At 55.7% G+C, this 14,646-nt stretch overlaps 1 protein-coding gene across 1 annotated transcript in view; it reads left to right on the plus strand.

The window, feature by feature from the left end:
- Nucleotides 1-14,646, plus strand: part of WNT3A (Wnt family member 3A) — a 41,216-nt gene that overhangs the window by 2,355 nt on the left and 24,215 nt on the right. Inside the window, exon 2 of the mRNA XM_090290365.1 lies at nucleotides 12,709-12,950. Within this exon, the coding sequence (XP_090146491.1) occupies nucleotides 12,709-12,950 (242 nt within the window). The remainder of the gene's footprint in view (nucleotides 1-12,708; nucleotides 12,951-14,646) is intronic.

Consider the following 14,646-nt stretch of genomic DNA (forward strand, 5'->3'; position numbering starts at 1 on the left):
TCCCATCCCTTCTCCCTCCACCCCCACAGCTCACATATAAAAGTGAAAGTGATGGGGACTTTCTCACCTGAGAAACTGCCAGGAAACAGCCCAAATCAGGAGTAATTATGCTTTTGAAGTTGGTGTGGCTCTTGGTGGGAGGGTGGAGGGAGAGGAGGAGTTGGTGGCTATCTGAGGCAGCAGCGCCCTGTGGGAATCTAAAGGGCCACAGGCCCTTCAGGAGCATCTCAAAGTGTCATTTGATGCCTGAGGCCCAAGGTCAAAAGCGAAACAATCCTCAGACCAGGATGTGGAGAGCTGGGGAGATCTCCAGGAGCATGTGTTCCGGTGGGGCAGGTGTAGGTGGGGACCCAGAGAAGGGACAGGGCCTTGGACCTGACCCCGTGGCCAGTGCTTCCCTCAGCAGGCTGCATGCCTGTGGAGTCAGTTAGGTGAGGGCCCCTGGGACACAGGACAGGCGTTAGAATCAAGGGAACACGGACCCCTGTGGAGAGCAGACCCCCAGTGGGCACGATGTTCCTTGTTCCACTTTGGGCACCTTCTTCCCACTTCCCCTGTCTGGGCTGATGGCATCTTGTAAAACCCCCACTCCCCACCCTCCAGTAGCATAGCCAGGGCCCCAAGGCCACCTTCTGCCTCCATCCTCACCCTCCTGCCCTCCGAGCCAATCCCACACCCTACCGCCCAGGGTTACTGCCCTGACTTCACCTACACAAGGATCCTGCCCCCCTTCCCTGTAGAGACCTCCTTTCTGCTGCCTGGCCCCTCACTGTCCATGCAGAACCTCAGGATCCCCAGCACAGGGGCCAGGCCCTGGATCTGATGTCACCCCAGAAGGCTGAGCAGTGCGTATGAGACCGAATCCAGCCTTCTCCCACTGCTGGGCCAGCTCAGAGGCCTAGGATGTGCTCCCTGCCTCTTCTTCCTCCCTTGGTCTCCTCACCCTCCTCCCCAGACCCAGCGGCCTCCATTCATACTCCTGGGTCTGCAAGCACCAGCTAAGAGCATGTATCCAGCCATCCCTCTCCTTCTGGCCCTTAAGGAAGGCTGTCACCTGCCCCCACCTCCCAGGGCCTCTTCTGTGATGGCCATCCTTCCTGTTGGCCCCACAGACTGCTGGCACACAGAGTCTTCTCAGGCTGGGGGTGTGACACAGGGGGTCCCACTGTTTTCAGCATGAAAGTGCATGTTGAGTTCAGGAGCAGGTGAAAGAGAGTTCTGGAGGCACTGCCCAGGACCCTCAACCTCAGAGCATGAGCAAGGAGGAAGAGCAGGAGCAGGAGGGGGGAGAAGAGGAGGAGGAGGGCTGAACAAGGCTCTGAGGCTTCTCAGATAGGCAGGCCCCAAGGGGCAAGACTTCAACAGCTGCTCCCCCACCGTGTGCTCTCCCAGGGTGGCCCTGCCCCTGCCCCTGCCTCTCTCCATCCTTCCTTCTCCCTCGGCCCTGTGTCTCTGTCTTGGTCTTTCTCTCTGTCACCATAAGGTGGATGATGGCAGTAGCTAGCATAGCTCTCTGTCCTTGTCTCTCTGTCTGCCTCTTTCTTGCTCTGTCTTTATCTGTCTGTTTCTCTCCCTTCCCCTCTCTCTGTCTCTCTCTCTGCACCCCTGAGGCTGGTGATGGTGGTGGTTAGCCTATAAAACTAGAAAACTCCAGATACCAGCTGACCCCCCGAGTGCTATAGGATCTTGGGGTACTGGGAACGGCATTCCCCCACAGAACCAACAGACATCCTTTTACTGAGGGGCAATGTCAGAAATGGTCACAAGTAAAATCTATATGGTCAGTACGCTGGTTCATACAACTACCAAGTCAGATCTGCCTCATCTCGATCCCTCTCAAGCCCACTGTGGTCCACTCACCCTCACATCCATCCCTCTGACTTAGCCACCCAAACACTCAGGCCTCTCTATCTGGAGCCTGAGCATAGCAGCTTCTCCTAGGCTGCCTGCCCTCCATTTTGCGGGGCTTGTTATCAATGTTTATGATGTGACTTTTTGTTTTATTTGCATAAACCTGCTACGATGCTTTGTGGTGGGAGAAGAGGATGGGTACCCTTGGGAAGAGGAGTCTCAGAGAGGCTGCAAGTTGCTCTCTTCATGGAGGGCCCTGTGCAAGTCTCCAGCCGGCAGGATGGCAGCACCCGGTTCTGCCCTGCAGGTGTGGCCTAGGACAGGAAAGCAGGGCCGGGATGTGCTGCCTGTCCAAGCAAGTGTTGGTTATATTCAGAATGTGGTCCACAGGTTGTCCGTGAAGAAATAAAAACAGAAATAGAAAATGCACGCATGGGGATGTCCTGGCAGTGCCTGCACTGCTGCATATTAAGGTATTTTATAATGGATTGGAAAATGTTTTAAAACTCAAAATGTAGGTTGTTCTCTCATGAGTTTGAAAAGCTCCTATGTGTGCCTTGAACCCAAAGCCCCCCTCCGCAGGCAGCCCAGCAGACCACTGCTCTTTTGCTTCGCCACCCAGCACTGCATTTGGATTTTTGAAACATGTGCGAGGCCTCGTATTTGCCCTTTTGAAGTGTGACTGGAGGATTGAGAAGTGTCAGGAGCCCACAGTGCAGGTCTGCGAGGTGGGGGCCAGAGGCTGCAGATGTCGGAAGGGGAGGCTGTCTCGTGGTCGGAAAGGCTCCCTGAATCTGAGAGCAGCACCGATGCTGGTGCTTGGGAGGTGGTGGGCTCCCCTGCCCTGGAGGCACGGGAAGGGACAGCTGCTGTGGCGTGGGTGGGCCCGGGGACGCCCAGGTATACCGCTGCAGCTGACAGTCCTCCTGGTCATTTCCCTAAACTCTACCAGGCGCAGCCTGCAGTTTGGAGCGTGTTTGTTCAGCAGCTGGTGTCAGACATGCACTATGCCGGGTGGGCCTTGCAAAGACGCCTTGACACAAACAGTAGGGACAGCCCTGCCTGGCGCACCCAGGTTGGGCTGGACATGGGATTGACTGGTCGCAGGTTGTGGGGAGAGACTCAGCCGGGCTGCCGGGTCCCAGCTCAGTCTATCCCTCCCATTGTAGAACTGGCACAGGACTGTCCCTGCATGACCAGCTGTGAAATCCCATGAGGGTACTCATTCTTCCTTTCTTGGTCCTTTACCTTCTGAAAATTCTGGTAAGATTTTGTTAAGTGAATAAATGAAGGAATGAACCAATGGAATCTTTCCTATAAAAAACAGAAGCCAGGTGGGGTGGCCTGGGCTGTGGGACATGAGGATACAGCTGAATGTTCCTGCAGCCCCTCTCTGAGCTCCCCACTCTTAGGCTGGGTGCCCATGACTCAACAGGAACGCTGCCTCGGTCTCCCTCCAAGCCTCCACAGGTGACACCCTGGAGGTGTTTCACGCTTTGGTGCTTCCACATTCCTTCCCAGACAAAACGTGCCGCTACCGCCCAGGGAAGCGGGCAAATGCTTGGCCTCGGGCACGTGAGCTTCTGCCCACCTGCTGGGACTTGCTCAAAGTATGTGTCAGTAATGCCTGCTGGCCTGGTGGGTCGGGGATGCTGGGAGGGCTGCAGGCAGGGTCATGCACTGGGCAGGGAGGGGTGGGTCCTGCGACCCCTCTCTCATTGGCCTTCCCCATACAGCGGTTGCTGAAGCTCCCAGGGAGGGGTCTTCCAAGTGGAAGAGAGAGAGGAGGCATGCTGCCTTTGCTGGGGTCCTCTCAGTGGGCAGAACCTGGAGGTTCTTGGGACAGGTCTGCACGCATGGGGGAGCCTCGGTTCCTCATGGCTCTTGGACAACTCTGCCCAGAGGAGGAGAGGCTGCCCATCAGGCTGGGCAGCTATCAACCCTCAGGGTTACCAGCCCACACCTGGGACTTCAGATCTCAGGACAGAAACCTCATTCCTCCCATGGAGAGGCTCTGATCTTAGAAGACAGAGATTCCAACAAGGACAGGTGCTCTGGAGGCCTGATGTGTCATCAAGAGGGACACCCCCTGCACAAATCAGGACCCTCTGTGCCAGGGACCTTACAGAGTCGGCAGCAGAGGCCCCCGGACCTCCCACTTCCATAGGGCTTAGGCAGAGCTCTGGGCCCTCAAAGGACAGAAGAAGACAAGGCCTTGCCCTCCAGGAAAGGCACCTTATGGCCCAGAGGTGGCAGAATGTGTGGGAAGAGGTGACAAGCTTTGGCAGGACGAGAAGGCAGACAGCAGGGCTGGACAAAGGAGCTTCCTGAGAGAGGTTGCCTGATGCTGTGGGGTGGAGTGTGCCCAGGACCACCAAGGAGCAAAGGACCCACCTCCCCACTGCTCACCTCCCTCTGAGAGCCTCAGATAGAATGTGGCCCACTGCCTCCTGAGACAGATGGGGAAACTGAGGCCCAGTAGAAGAAAGACAGAAACAATTAAACCAGAGAGTAATGGCAGAGCTGGTGCCCACATCCTGCCTTACAGACCCAGCCAAGCTTCCACCCACAGAGCCCCCAAAATACTCAAAGCCGGGATTCAAGAAACCTAAGATCCTGCGCCTGATCCAGACCTGCGTGGATGGCGCACAGGACCAACCTCTCTGACTGAGGATCCATGCTGTGCCCAGAGCCTCTTCTGTCCTCTGGCCCCACCCCAGAATTACAGTGAAATCTACAGAGTGAAGGCCCTCAGCCAGACGGGGTGCCAGCGGCCCGCTCCCGCGCATGTCACAGCCAGCGCCACCTCTGTTCTGAGCAAGACAGCCTGGCGCCGCGCCCAGCCTCTCAACAGCGTTGTCCTCAACAGCGGTGAGCGAGGAAGGAGGGAGAAAAGCAGCCGGGCTGGCAGCAGGCATGGTCCACGTGGCTCACCACAGCTGGAACCAAGCCTAGGGGCCCCTTTGCACGTGGTGTGTTCTGGGCTGAAGGTGACACCTCACCTTGGAAAAACGTCTGTCATCTCACCGACTTATCACTGCAGGTTCTGTTCATGCTACTCATGGTTATAAAACTTTGCAGGGCTGTTAGTGTTCCGCATTACACAGCTTATCTTGTCTATTATACATTTGCTGAATCTCAGGACCTTCTCAGTGGTGATGCCGGCAGTGACACAGGCCTATGGCATGGGTGTGCTCTGTATGTCTATTGGCCCCTCTGCAGGGAGGGTGTCTCCCAAGTGGGATCCAGGGTAAAGGCTCAGAGCCCAGGGAGGGAAAGATCACATATCTGGGAGATAGTGCATTCAGTGTGGGACACTTTGGTTTTGAGAGGCCTGTGGGACATTGGGGTGTGATGTCCAGCTGGGCAGTTAAAAATTCCAGCTCCTCTGCTGGGCAGGCACCTCCCAGGATGTGGCCCTAAACTCCAGGGATAGCAGAGGAAGGGAAGTGCAGGCCTCCTCACAGGGGAGCCAGGAGGCGGGGCAGGTGGGACAATGGGCGAAGTGAGGGCTGGCAGCCCCTGGGGCTCTCCCTGGGTGGCCCCCAGGACCACATCCTAGGGGCCATCAGGGTAGGGCTGGCAACCTCCAGGGTTGGAATGTCCTTTGGTGGCCATGGGCGTGAGGAGGAGGGGGCACTTGGTATCCCTGAGGCAGGGTGAGGTCCTTGCTGTAGCCTGGGTGAAAAGAGGGGTAAGGGATTTCAGATGCCACCACCGGCCATTTCTCCTGTCAGTGGCCCCTGAGTCAGGCCCCTCCCATCCTTATCTGGACTCCCAGGGGAGATTGAAGGACTAACCTGCCACCCAGACCCCAGGCAGGAGCTCAGCCCAGGCCCCAGAGGTTGATGAGGCCAATCCACACTGAGGCCCCTCCCAAGAACCCCTCTCATTAGCGCTGGATGGGAACTCCAGTTTGTCCCCTCAGGCTGGAGAGCAGGCTGTCCCTTGTGCCAGGCATTGCCCTTCCCTCCATGTGGCTTTTGGAGCAGTCACTGCTGAAGCTTCCTCTTCCTGTTGGTGTCTCTGAGGGGACTAGTGGGCCTGGCCCCGGCGACCTGCTCATCTCTGGTTAGAGGGTGCTGGGCTGCAGGGAGGCATGTGGCGGCCCTGGGCAGGTGGACAGGGCTGTAGGAATCCACATCTGGCCCCACTCCTGACCAGGATCAGACACTGCCCTCCCAGGTCGAACCAAACCCACGTTCTGAGAGGTGGCGTTGGATGTCTCCAGAAGCCTTGGGGTCTGGAAACAGAAACTGGAGGGGAGCCCTGGCTGCCACACCCAAGGGCTTGGACTTGAAGATGCCTTGGGGTCTCCTCACCAGCAGGGAGGCTTTGCAGTCCCAGGACCCAGAGCCAGAATCCCTCTCCCAGGGCATTTCTGACCCAGCAGGTTCAGGCACTCAAGTTTCTGGCAGGGCCTGCGCCGCGTACACTGCCAGGTCAGGGGCCACCTAGACACCTGGCGTATTGGCTGGAGAAACAAAGCACTGAGGGTTCCCTAATGGCAGGCAAAGCCTGCCACCAGGGCATAGGCTGGGGCCACCGCCCCTGTCTCCCCAGATGAGGGTTCCATGGTGGAAACGGGACGTGTGGGCGTAGTGGTGGTGGGTGGGTTTGTTTACTGACTCACTGTACATCGTACTCATCAGAGACTTCGTGCTCACATTCTCTTAATTCCCACATGGAAGCTCCAACCTGCACTGTGATGTCTTAGGAGCTGGAGCCCCCATGGCAGGTCAGTGTCCTTATGAGAACAGGAAGAGACCGGAGCTCCTTCTCTCTCTGTCATGTGAGGACACAGTGAGACAGCTGTTGTCTGCTGGCCGAGTCTCCCTCTGAGCCATGGCCTCCCAGTCCGGAGGGTCCTGGGCACTGCCTCCACGGTTTGTACAAGTGGAAGGGAGTCACAGAGTGGGCCAGGCTGAACCCAAGGCCACACAGGTGATGGTGACAGGGCAGGTGGGCCAAGTAAGGGGTCGGACTGTGGCTAACCTCAGGGAGAGGCCTCAGCAATGCAGGGGGTTTGGAAGAAGGGAAAAACCAGCCTCAGAGAGGGGAAGAGAGAGAGAGAGAGGCAGATGCAAGCAAGCGCAGGGCTGTGGGGAGAGGCGGCCCTGGGCGTGCAGGCTGAGGAAGGGAACGGGAGGAGCTAGTGACAGACCCTGGTGACTGGCTAGTGAAGGCAGCACTGATGCGGATGCTCCAGCTGCACATAGAAGGCCCAGCAACCCATGAGGTTCTGTCCCTGGAGTCTGAGAGAGAAGTGCCGAGAGCAGGGGAGGAGGCAGGAACACAACAGTCCGCACTGTGTGACAGGTGGCCAGGCTCATGCTTCAGACGGTACCCATTCACGAGTTCATGCTCTGCAGGCACAGGCTGGGAGACTTGCCTGGGTTTCCTGCTCAGGATTTCACGAGGCCAAAATTAAGTGCTCCCAATCTCACCCAGCTGTCAGTCAAACTCAAGTCGCTGTGGTGACGGGACCCAGGCCCCACACACTTGCAGCTGTCTGCCTAGCCGTTCTCAGCTCCTAGGGTACTTTCTGGTCCCCAGAGGCAGACCCTCCATCTCAGAGCCACAGCAGCTCCAGAGGGCTCTAACTTCACCCCCACTGGGGGCTGTGCTCTGAGAACTGCTCAGGGTGGGGCCCTGATTGACACCTCCCATCCGCCATAGGTTCTGCCAACAAAGCAAGCATGATCTGCTGTCTGTCACAGCCTGGACAGTAGGGTGGGGGCTCAGGAGCACATCAGAGTCTGGGCTTGGTGGGCAGGGGGAGCCATGTGCTGCTCCCCCACAGCCTGCAACTGCCCACAAATGCTTGGAGCAGCCTCAGTGCCAGCCCCTGGGACAGAGGGGACAGGGGATAACATCTGTATTTGCACCCACCACCAACTGCAGTTGGGCTCGCCTTCACTGATGAACACGGTGGCAAAATGCAGCAGTGTGGGCAGTTCCTGAGCCAGTGTCACCAGCAGAAAGCAGATACTTGCATCTTAGATGACAGTGGGGGCAGAGGTTACAAAATACATGCTCAGCCCAGGCATCAGCCCAACAAAGAGACACGCTCATTCCTGAGTCACAGCCCTGTGCTGTGGCTGCAGCTGCTTGTCACTCTGTTGCTTCTTCTCCTCTTGGTTCAGAACAAGTTCCACCCACCATGCCCGTGCTGTGTCCCCTCACACTCACATCTTGTGCAAAAGCACATTGGTCAGGGTGGTGAGCCCATCTTGGGCAGTGCCACCAGCACACATAGCCAACTTCCCCCATCTTTCCGTGGCCATCCTTTGCCCCGTCCCAGTCGGTGCTGTCTCTAGTCCTTGGGAGACCCTCAGAGAGGCCAGTACATGGTAGTCCTAGGAGACCGAGCCCCTTACAGCCACTGTGGCAGGCAGAAGCTGCTTCCCACCCTCCCATCCAGCTCTAGACCAGACCCCCCTACTTCCTCCTGGAAAGGTGTGGGAGGAGGGAGTTACAGACCACGGGTTCCAAGTAATGATTGGCTGGAGACGCCTACCTTTCCTTTGGCTAGAAATTTGGGTCCTGGGTGTGTGCAGTGTGGATGCTTTTCTGGCTTTATTGAGTTACCGATGACACATGACACCATATGAGTTTCAGGTGTACAATGCGATAATTTGATACAATACATGTACATGTGAAATGATCACCACATAAGGTTAGTGAACATGTTTGGGTTTTTTATATGATTTTTGTCCTTCAAGACCTAGCCAACATTTTCTGGCCCAGTTATTCCCCTTGGCCCTTCCCTGCCCCTTCTCCTGCTCAACACTGGCCCAGCCACTGTAGAAAGGAACACACCCCTCACCTCTCCCTGCTGCTTACAGCCTTCCTCAGGAAGAGTCTGCATTGTTCAGGCCCCCTTGGCCACCTGGCTTTGGGACAGAGAAACCTTTCTGTAAGCAATTCAAGAAACTAAAGGAGTGGGAAAGAGACCCACCTGGGGTTGGTGGGGGCTGGAGCAGCTGGAGCAGCATCTGGGCCAGTGGCCACTGGCACCTTGGCCTTGCTCGGAGAGGTGATGAGCCCAGGTTGCCCGGAGGAGGGTCAGGAGGAGGCCAGGTGGGAGCTGATTCAGAATCTCCAGGGATGAGCTGGGGAGAGGCTGTGAACCTAGAAGACCCTCTCTGCATCCCCAGAGTAGTGGCATGGGGTGTGGAGGAGGCAGAGTGGGTGGGCCCACCCTTCTGGCCCTGGCCCTGGCTCACAGGCAGGAAGAGAGGTGGGGAGCGCCCAGGTGGTGCAGGCTCTGGGCTCTCTGAGGGGTTCTGGGGTGGGTTCCTCGCCCATCCGGTACCCCACACACACAGTGCATCCAGCAGGGAGTCAGCACCCTGAGACTGACAAAGACAGAGAGATAGAGTCTTCTTTTCTTTCTGTCTGAGTCTCAAAGTCAAAAAATATGTTCAAAGATGTGAGAGATGAGCCCCCTGTGGGAGCCACAACCAGAGCTGCTGAGGGAGCCGGGACCTCTGGGCTCCTCCCCATCGCTCCTCCCAGACACCCAAGTAGCGAAGGGCGCCCAGAGCGGCAGCACCTGCATCACTCCACGCACGGAGGGTCTGGGGGTGCACCCCACCCCTGGTGCTGCGGTTCCAGGTGGATCCGCTCGTGCCCTGTATGGGTGGCATGAGGCTTAATGGATGTGCCACCATGAAGATTTCAGTCCCTAGACACTGGGGACAGTTTGGAAACAGATGCCATCTACACACGGTTTCCACACAGGTTGCGCAGTTCCTGGGGCCGAGACAAGGCCCTCTGGTGGGTGGGTGGGTGCCATGAAAACTGGCTGGAGTGGACTGGACAGGAAGTGGAAGTGGTGGGGAGAACCAGAGCCCAGCCTTCTCTCTTTATGGTTCTCTGTGCCTGAGTGGCCAGGAGTGACAGGGGGCATGCAGGTCAGCTACAGACTGCCTGCCCACTGCCTCACTGCCTGGCCTTGTCCTCCTACCCGCACCCTGTGCTGGAGCCCCAGGCCAGGCCCAGCTTCTCTGCTCATCCTGCAACCTGTCCACTTGGCCTGGCTGGGCCATCAGGGAGCCAGGCACTAGGCTGGCACAGGGTCCCCTAGAGACAGTTGAGGCAGTCCAGCTGGGCCACACTCAGAGCCATGCTTGCTAAACAGGGTGCAGGAGAGCCAGGTGCAGATTACAAGACGGGAAGGACCAAAGAGTTGAGCGAGAGCAGACAGCTGGCTTCTCTGGAAACTTTGGGGTACTGGGACTATGAGGCAGTTGTAAGAGAAACCTGGGAAAGTGAGGCCTGGCCTGGCACTCGCAGGACCCCATGGGAGAGAGGGAGGGAGTCAGTCCTTGCTACTGCTTGCCATGCCAGGGACACAGACTTTGATGGGATGAGGGGAGGCCTGCCGTGTCTAGCACAAGGCCATGGCTGGTTTGTGGCCCATCAAGACATTCAAGCAGGTAATGGACAGGACGGGGAACACTCTGGGATATCAGGGTGGGGACATTTGGAGACCCAAGAGGCCAGGAGTCATGTCTCGAAGTGCCAGATCTCTCTAGAGACAGGGAGGCACCCATAGAAAGGAAGTTTGGCTTCAGTAGGACATCTGGAGACAAGAGACAGGATTGACTCTCCCAGCAAAGATGCGCATGATCTGGAGGAAGGGAGGGCACCCAGGAATAGTGGGAATGCACAGGCTGTTGAGGGATTTGGATAGGAGGGCATGGATGAGAGGACATCACACGTGGGAGACCCTACACTCAGGACTTCCAGGAAGAAGTCTCCCACTCTCCAGCTGGCTAGCTAAATGAGGTGGAACTGCATATGTGCTGCCTGCCAAAGGGCAAGGAGCAGGTGTCTGCAGGGCAGAGAGGGTGCTCCCCACAGTAGCTGGGTGAGTGAGACAAAGCCAGCACCGGAGACAGAGGAAGCATGTGGGGAGGCTGGGGTGGCAGGAATGCCGAGCCTTCAGGCTGCGTGCGGAACGAGTTGGGGAAATCCAGATCCTGGCAGGATTGTACAACAAAGAAATGCTCTTGGAACCATCAAAGATGCAGCACTTGGGAGCTGGAGGGTTCGGACTTTGTGCCTCAAAGCAAGCTGGCCTATGAAGATTTTGAAGACCAGAGCAAGAAAGATGATAGGATCTGCCTTGTGCTTCCAGAAAGCAGGTTTGTTTCTGTTTCTTATGGCTCTCCTGGAAGCTAGATGGAACTGAGTTAGACTTAGAGTAGGACTTACCAAATGTCAGTATCATAATGTGGATATGTGGTTGCTGAGAGACATAGAAGCCTTTTTCCTATCTTCTCAGGGTGCTCAACCCTCCCAGGGGAAAGGAGGTGCTGAATAAGAAGAGCAACTAGGAGTTCTGGCTGAGGGGTTAATAAAGCCGCCATTTCCTCATTCTTCTCACCACACAAGGAAGGAGAAACTGGCCTTCCACCTGGGGCCCAGCTAGCAAGTCCCAGAGAAGCAAGGGCCCAGGGTCTGCTCTGGATCTGGGCTTGGGATGCCCCACGCCCCCGTCATCCAGAGGAAGGAGGGGGTGGGCTCCCTTGGGAGGAAGAGGACAGAGCATGCACAACCCATGGCCTGGGTGAGCCAGAGTCAGCAGATCTCTGGTGACAGTGCATTCAGAAGCCTTGAATGCTAGTCCCCTAGAACCAGCCACCCAGTGGTCCTCCTGGATCTGAGGCCTCCACTGTGAACCTGAAGGTCTCTGCAGTCCTTTCCCAGAGCCCCTGCAGACCCTCTGTGATATCAGCAGTTGATGGAAAGGAAGATTACATAGCCCGACATCATCTACCCCGGAGTGAAGGAGGTGATGAGATACGGAGCCCTACCTGCAAGTGCCACCAGCCACTTTGGAAGGGGATGCGTCCACGAGCATCAGGGCCTGTGGGGACGTGCCATGGACAGGGACGTGTCCATGGGCGGCAGGGCCATGCATCACCTGCCAGACTGGAGAAGCTCTTTCTCCCTCCTCCTGCCAAGGGGACCTTGTGGTTTTTTGAAGTCAAGGTGTGATTTGTGCCCTAAAATGGATGTGGTTCAATCAGTTCTGATGCACAAAGACATGTGTAATCAACTCCCCATCAGACACAGAGCACCCTGTCACCATAGCCCCTGTGGTCCCATACAATGCCCTGCAGGGACCGAAATGTCCCATATCTAACCCTCCACCATGGTAGCCTTGAGCCACATGTGGCTGGTACAACAGAGAAACCAAGTTCTCTCTTCTGATATCATTTTACTTAGTTTAAATTCAGGTGCCTGCGAGTAGTGGGGAGTATTCTGCAGCCTGAGAAATGTTCTCTCTGCCCCAGTCAGCCCATCCTCCCATGTGCATAACCACTGCCCTGATTTCTGTCCCCATCCATGGCGTGGTCGATTTTTGTCTCAGAGCTGGGCCTCAGGCCCCTGTGCCAGGCCTCTATGCTGCACTGCGTTGCACCCTGTCTTCCGGCAGCGCTCAGCTGTGGAAGCTTGGTCTGTCATCCATGTGCGCAGGCTGCACACGCAGTGGGTTCCAGGTGAGCACTCATGATCAAGGCCCTGGGAGTATTCTTGAGTACATCTGTACATCTTCCTTGGACACATATTTTTATTTTTGTTGGGCTGGCGTGGCAGGTGTGTGCTTCAGCCGCTTCTGCCCTGGACCAGCAGCTCCTCCTCGGGGCAGCAAGAGGCCCCCATCCTTCTCACCACTGCACAGGCACAGCTTGAGGTTTTGTGCTAGATCTCAGGCACAGTGTAGGGACAGGTCACTGCAAGGTGCAAACACGCCTCACCCTGGGGCATCCCATGGGAAGGGCCCTGGGGTCCCTGCAGGGCAGCTCTCCCACTCACCAGGCCACCTGCCCTTCTCCCCAGGTCCCTGGCTGTCGGGCCCCAGTACCCATCCCTGGGCACACAGCCCATCCTCTGCGCCAGCATCCCAGGCCTAGTGCCCAAACAGCTGCGCTTCTGCCGGAACTACGTGGAGATCATGCCCAACGTGGCAGAGGGCATCAGAATCAGCATCGAGGAGTGCCAGCACCAGTTCCGCGGCCGGCGGTGGAACTGCACCACCATCGACAACAGCCTGGCCATCTTTGGCCCCGTGCTGGACAGAGGTATGCCTTCCAGGTGGAAGTGGCAGCCTGTGGGTGCAGCAGGCCCAAGCCAGCTGCCCTGCTCTGCCCTGGTGTCTCCCCCGGCCCTGGCATGGGAGCAGCACCTCCAACAGGTGGGAAGACCTCGTGATGTCTGCATCTGGTGTGGTTTCTGCCCACGGTTCCTGGCCCTGAGGGGCTCCTGGAGCTCAGGAAGGACACAGGACCACACAGGTTTCTCCTGCATCTCTTCCCAAGAGAATCACATGGCTCCAGGGGGACACTTCAGGCAGATCTTAGAGAGAAAATACCCCCCCCAAAAAAAAGAAAGGTGAGGGAGAGGATTGGGGGCCAAGAGGCACTTGGGGGAAGCTATCCAGGTTCCTGGAGGCAGCAGTGATTTTTGGGAGGAGAGGAGGAACATGCTGGTTAACTTCTGGTGACCAGCAAATTTTCTCAAAACATCATGGTTTAAACAATGATGGGTCGTACGTCCCACAGGTCAGAGTGCAGCACCCACAGGCAGGGATGGTCTATGCCCCTGAGCTGGTCCCTGTCCTCCCACATATCTGGTGGTCAAGGTTGCTGTCAGTAGGAGTAACCACAAGTGGCCTCTGCATGTGGCCTGGGCTCCCTTACCATGTGGTATGTCAGCCTCATGGACAAGTGGGAAGGGATGGAGGTGGAGAAAGAGAAAGACTCCTTTCACTCAGCAGAATGTCTTCAAGATTCATCCACACTGTAGATGTTACACCACTTCATTCCTTTTATGGCTTTATAATATCCCACTGTATGGATATACCACATGTTATTATCCATTCATCGTTAATGGACATTTGGGTTATTTCCACCTTTGGCCATTGTGAATAATACTGTCATGAACATTTTTGTACAACTATTTTTATTTTTATTTTTATTTATTTTTTTAGAATGTTTTTTATTGATTATATTGTTACAACAGTTCCAATTTTCTCCCCCTTGCTCCCCTCCACCCAGCACCCCCCTCCCCCAGAAATCCCCCCCAAGTCCATACCCCTGGTTTGTAAAAATTAACTATCCCCCCCCCTCAAATATTAGGACCCTTTGTAATCTTGTAAAGGACAATGGGCGAAGGTCTCGTGCTCCTCTAGCTGCTTCAAGCTGGACATGGTCGTCGTCCTACCTACCCTTGGGTCCAGAAAACCCTAATAAGAGTGGGGGTGTGGAGGGGAGGGTGGCCTTCCCACATGTACAACTATTTTTAAATACTGTACTTGTTTTAAAAGCCTTTGGAGTAGATGAGGAGAATTGCTTGATCTCAGAATAATTCTATGTTTAAGTTTTTGAGGAACCACCAAACTTTTCCACAGCAACTGCATCATTTTACATTCCCACTAGCAAGGCATAAGGGTTCCTTTTTTCTACATCCTTGTCAATACTTGTTATTCTCTGTCTTCTTTCTTTAGCCATCTCAGTAGATGCAAAATGGCATCTCATTGAAATTTTTTTTTGCAATTTCCTGAAGGCTAATGATGCTTAGCATCTTTTTATGGGATTATTGGACATCTGTATGTCTTCATTGGAGAAGTGTTTATTCAAGTTCTTTGACCAGTTTTTAATGTGGTTGTGTTTTTGTCCTTGAGTTATTGGAGTTTTTCATAAATTCTAGACACTACACACTTACCAGATACACAATTTGCAAATATTTTCCCCACTTTGTAGGTTGTCTTTTAACTTT

The sequence above is a fragment of the Furipterus horrens genome, unplaced genomic scaffold, assembly GCF_987537825.1.
Source record: "Furipterus horrens unplaced genomic scaffold, mFurHor1.1.pri manual_scaffold_10, whole genome shotgun sequence".
Classification (NCBI taxonomy): domain Eukaryota; kingdom Metazoa; phylum Chordata; class Mammalia; order Chiroptera; family Furipteridae; genus Furipterus; species Furipterus horrens.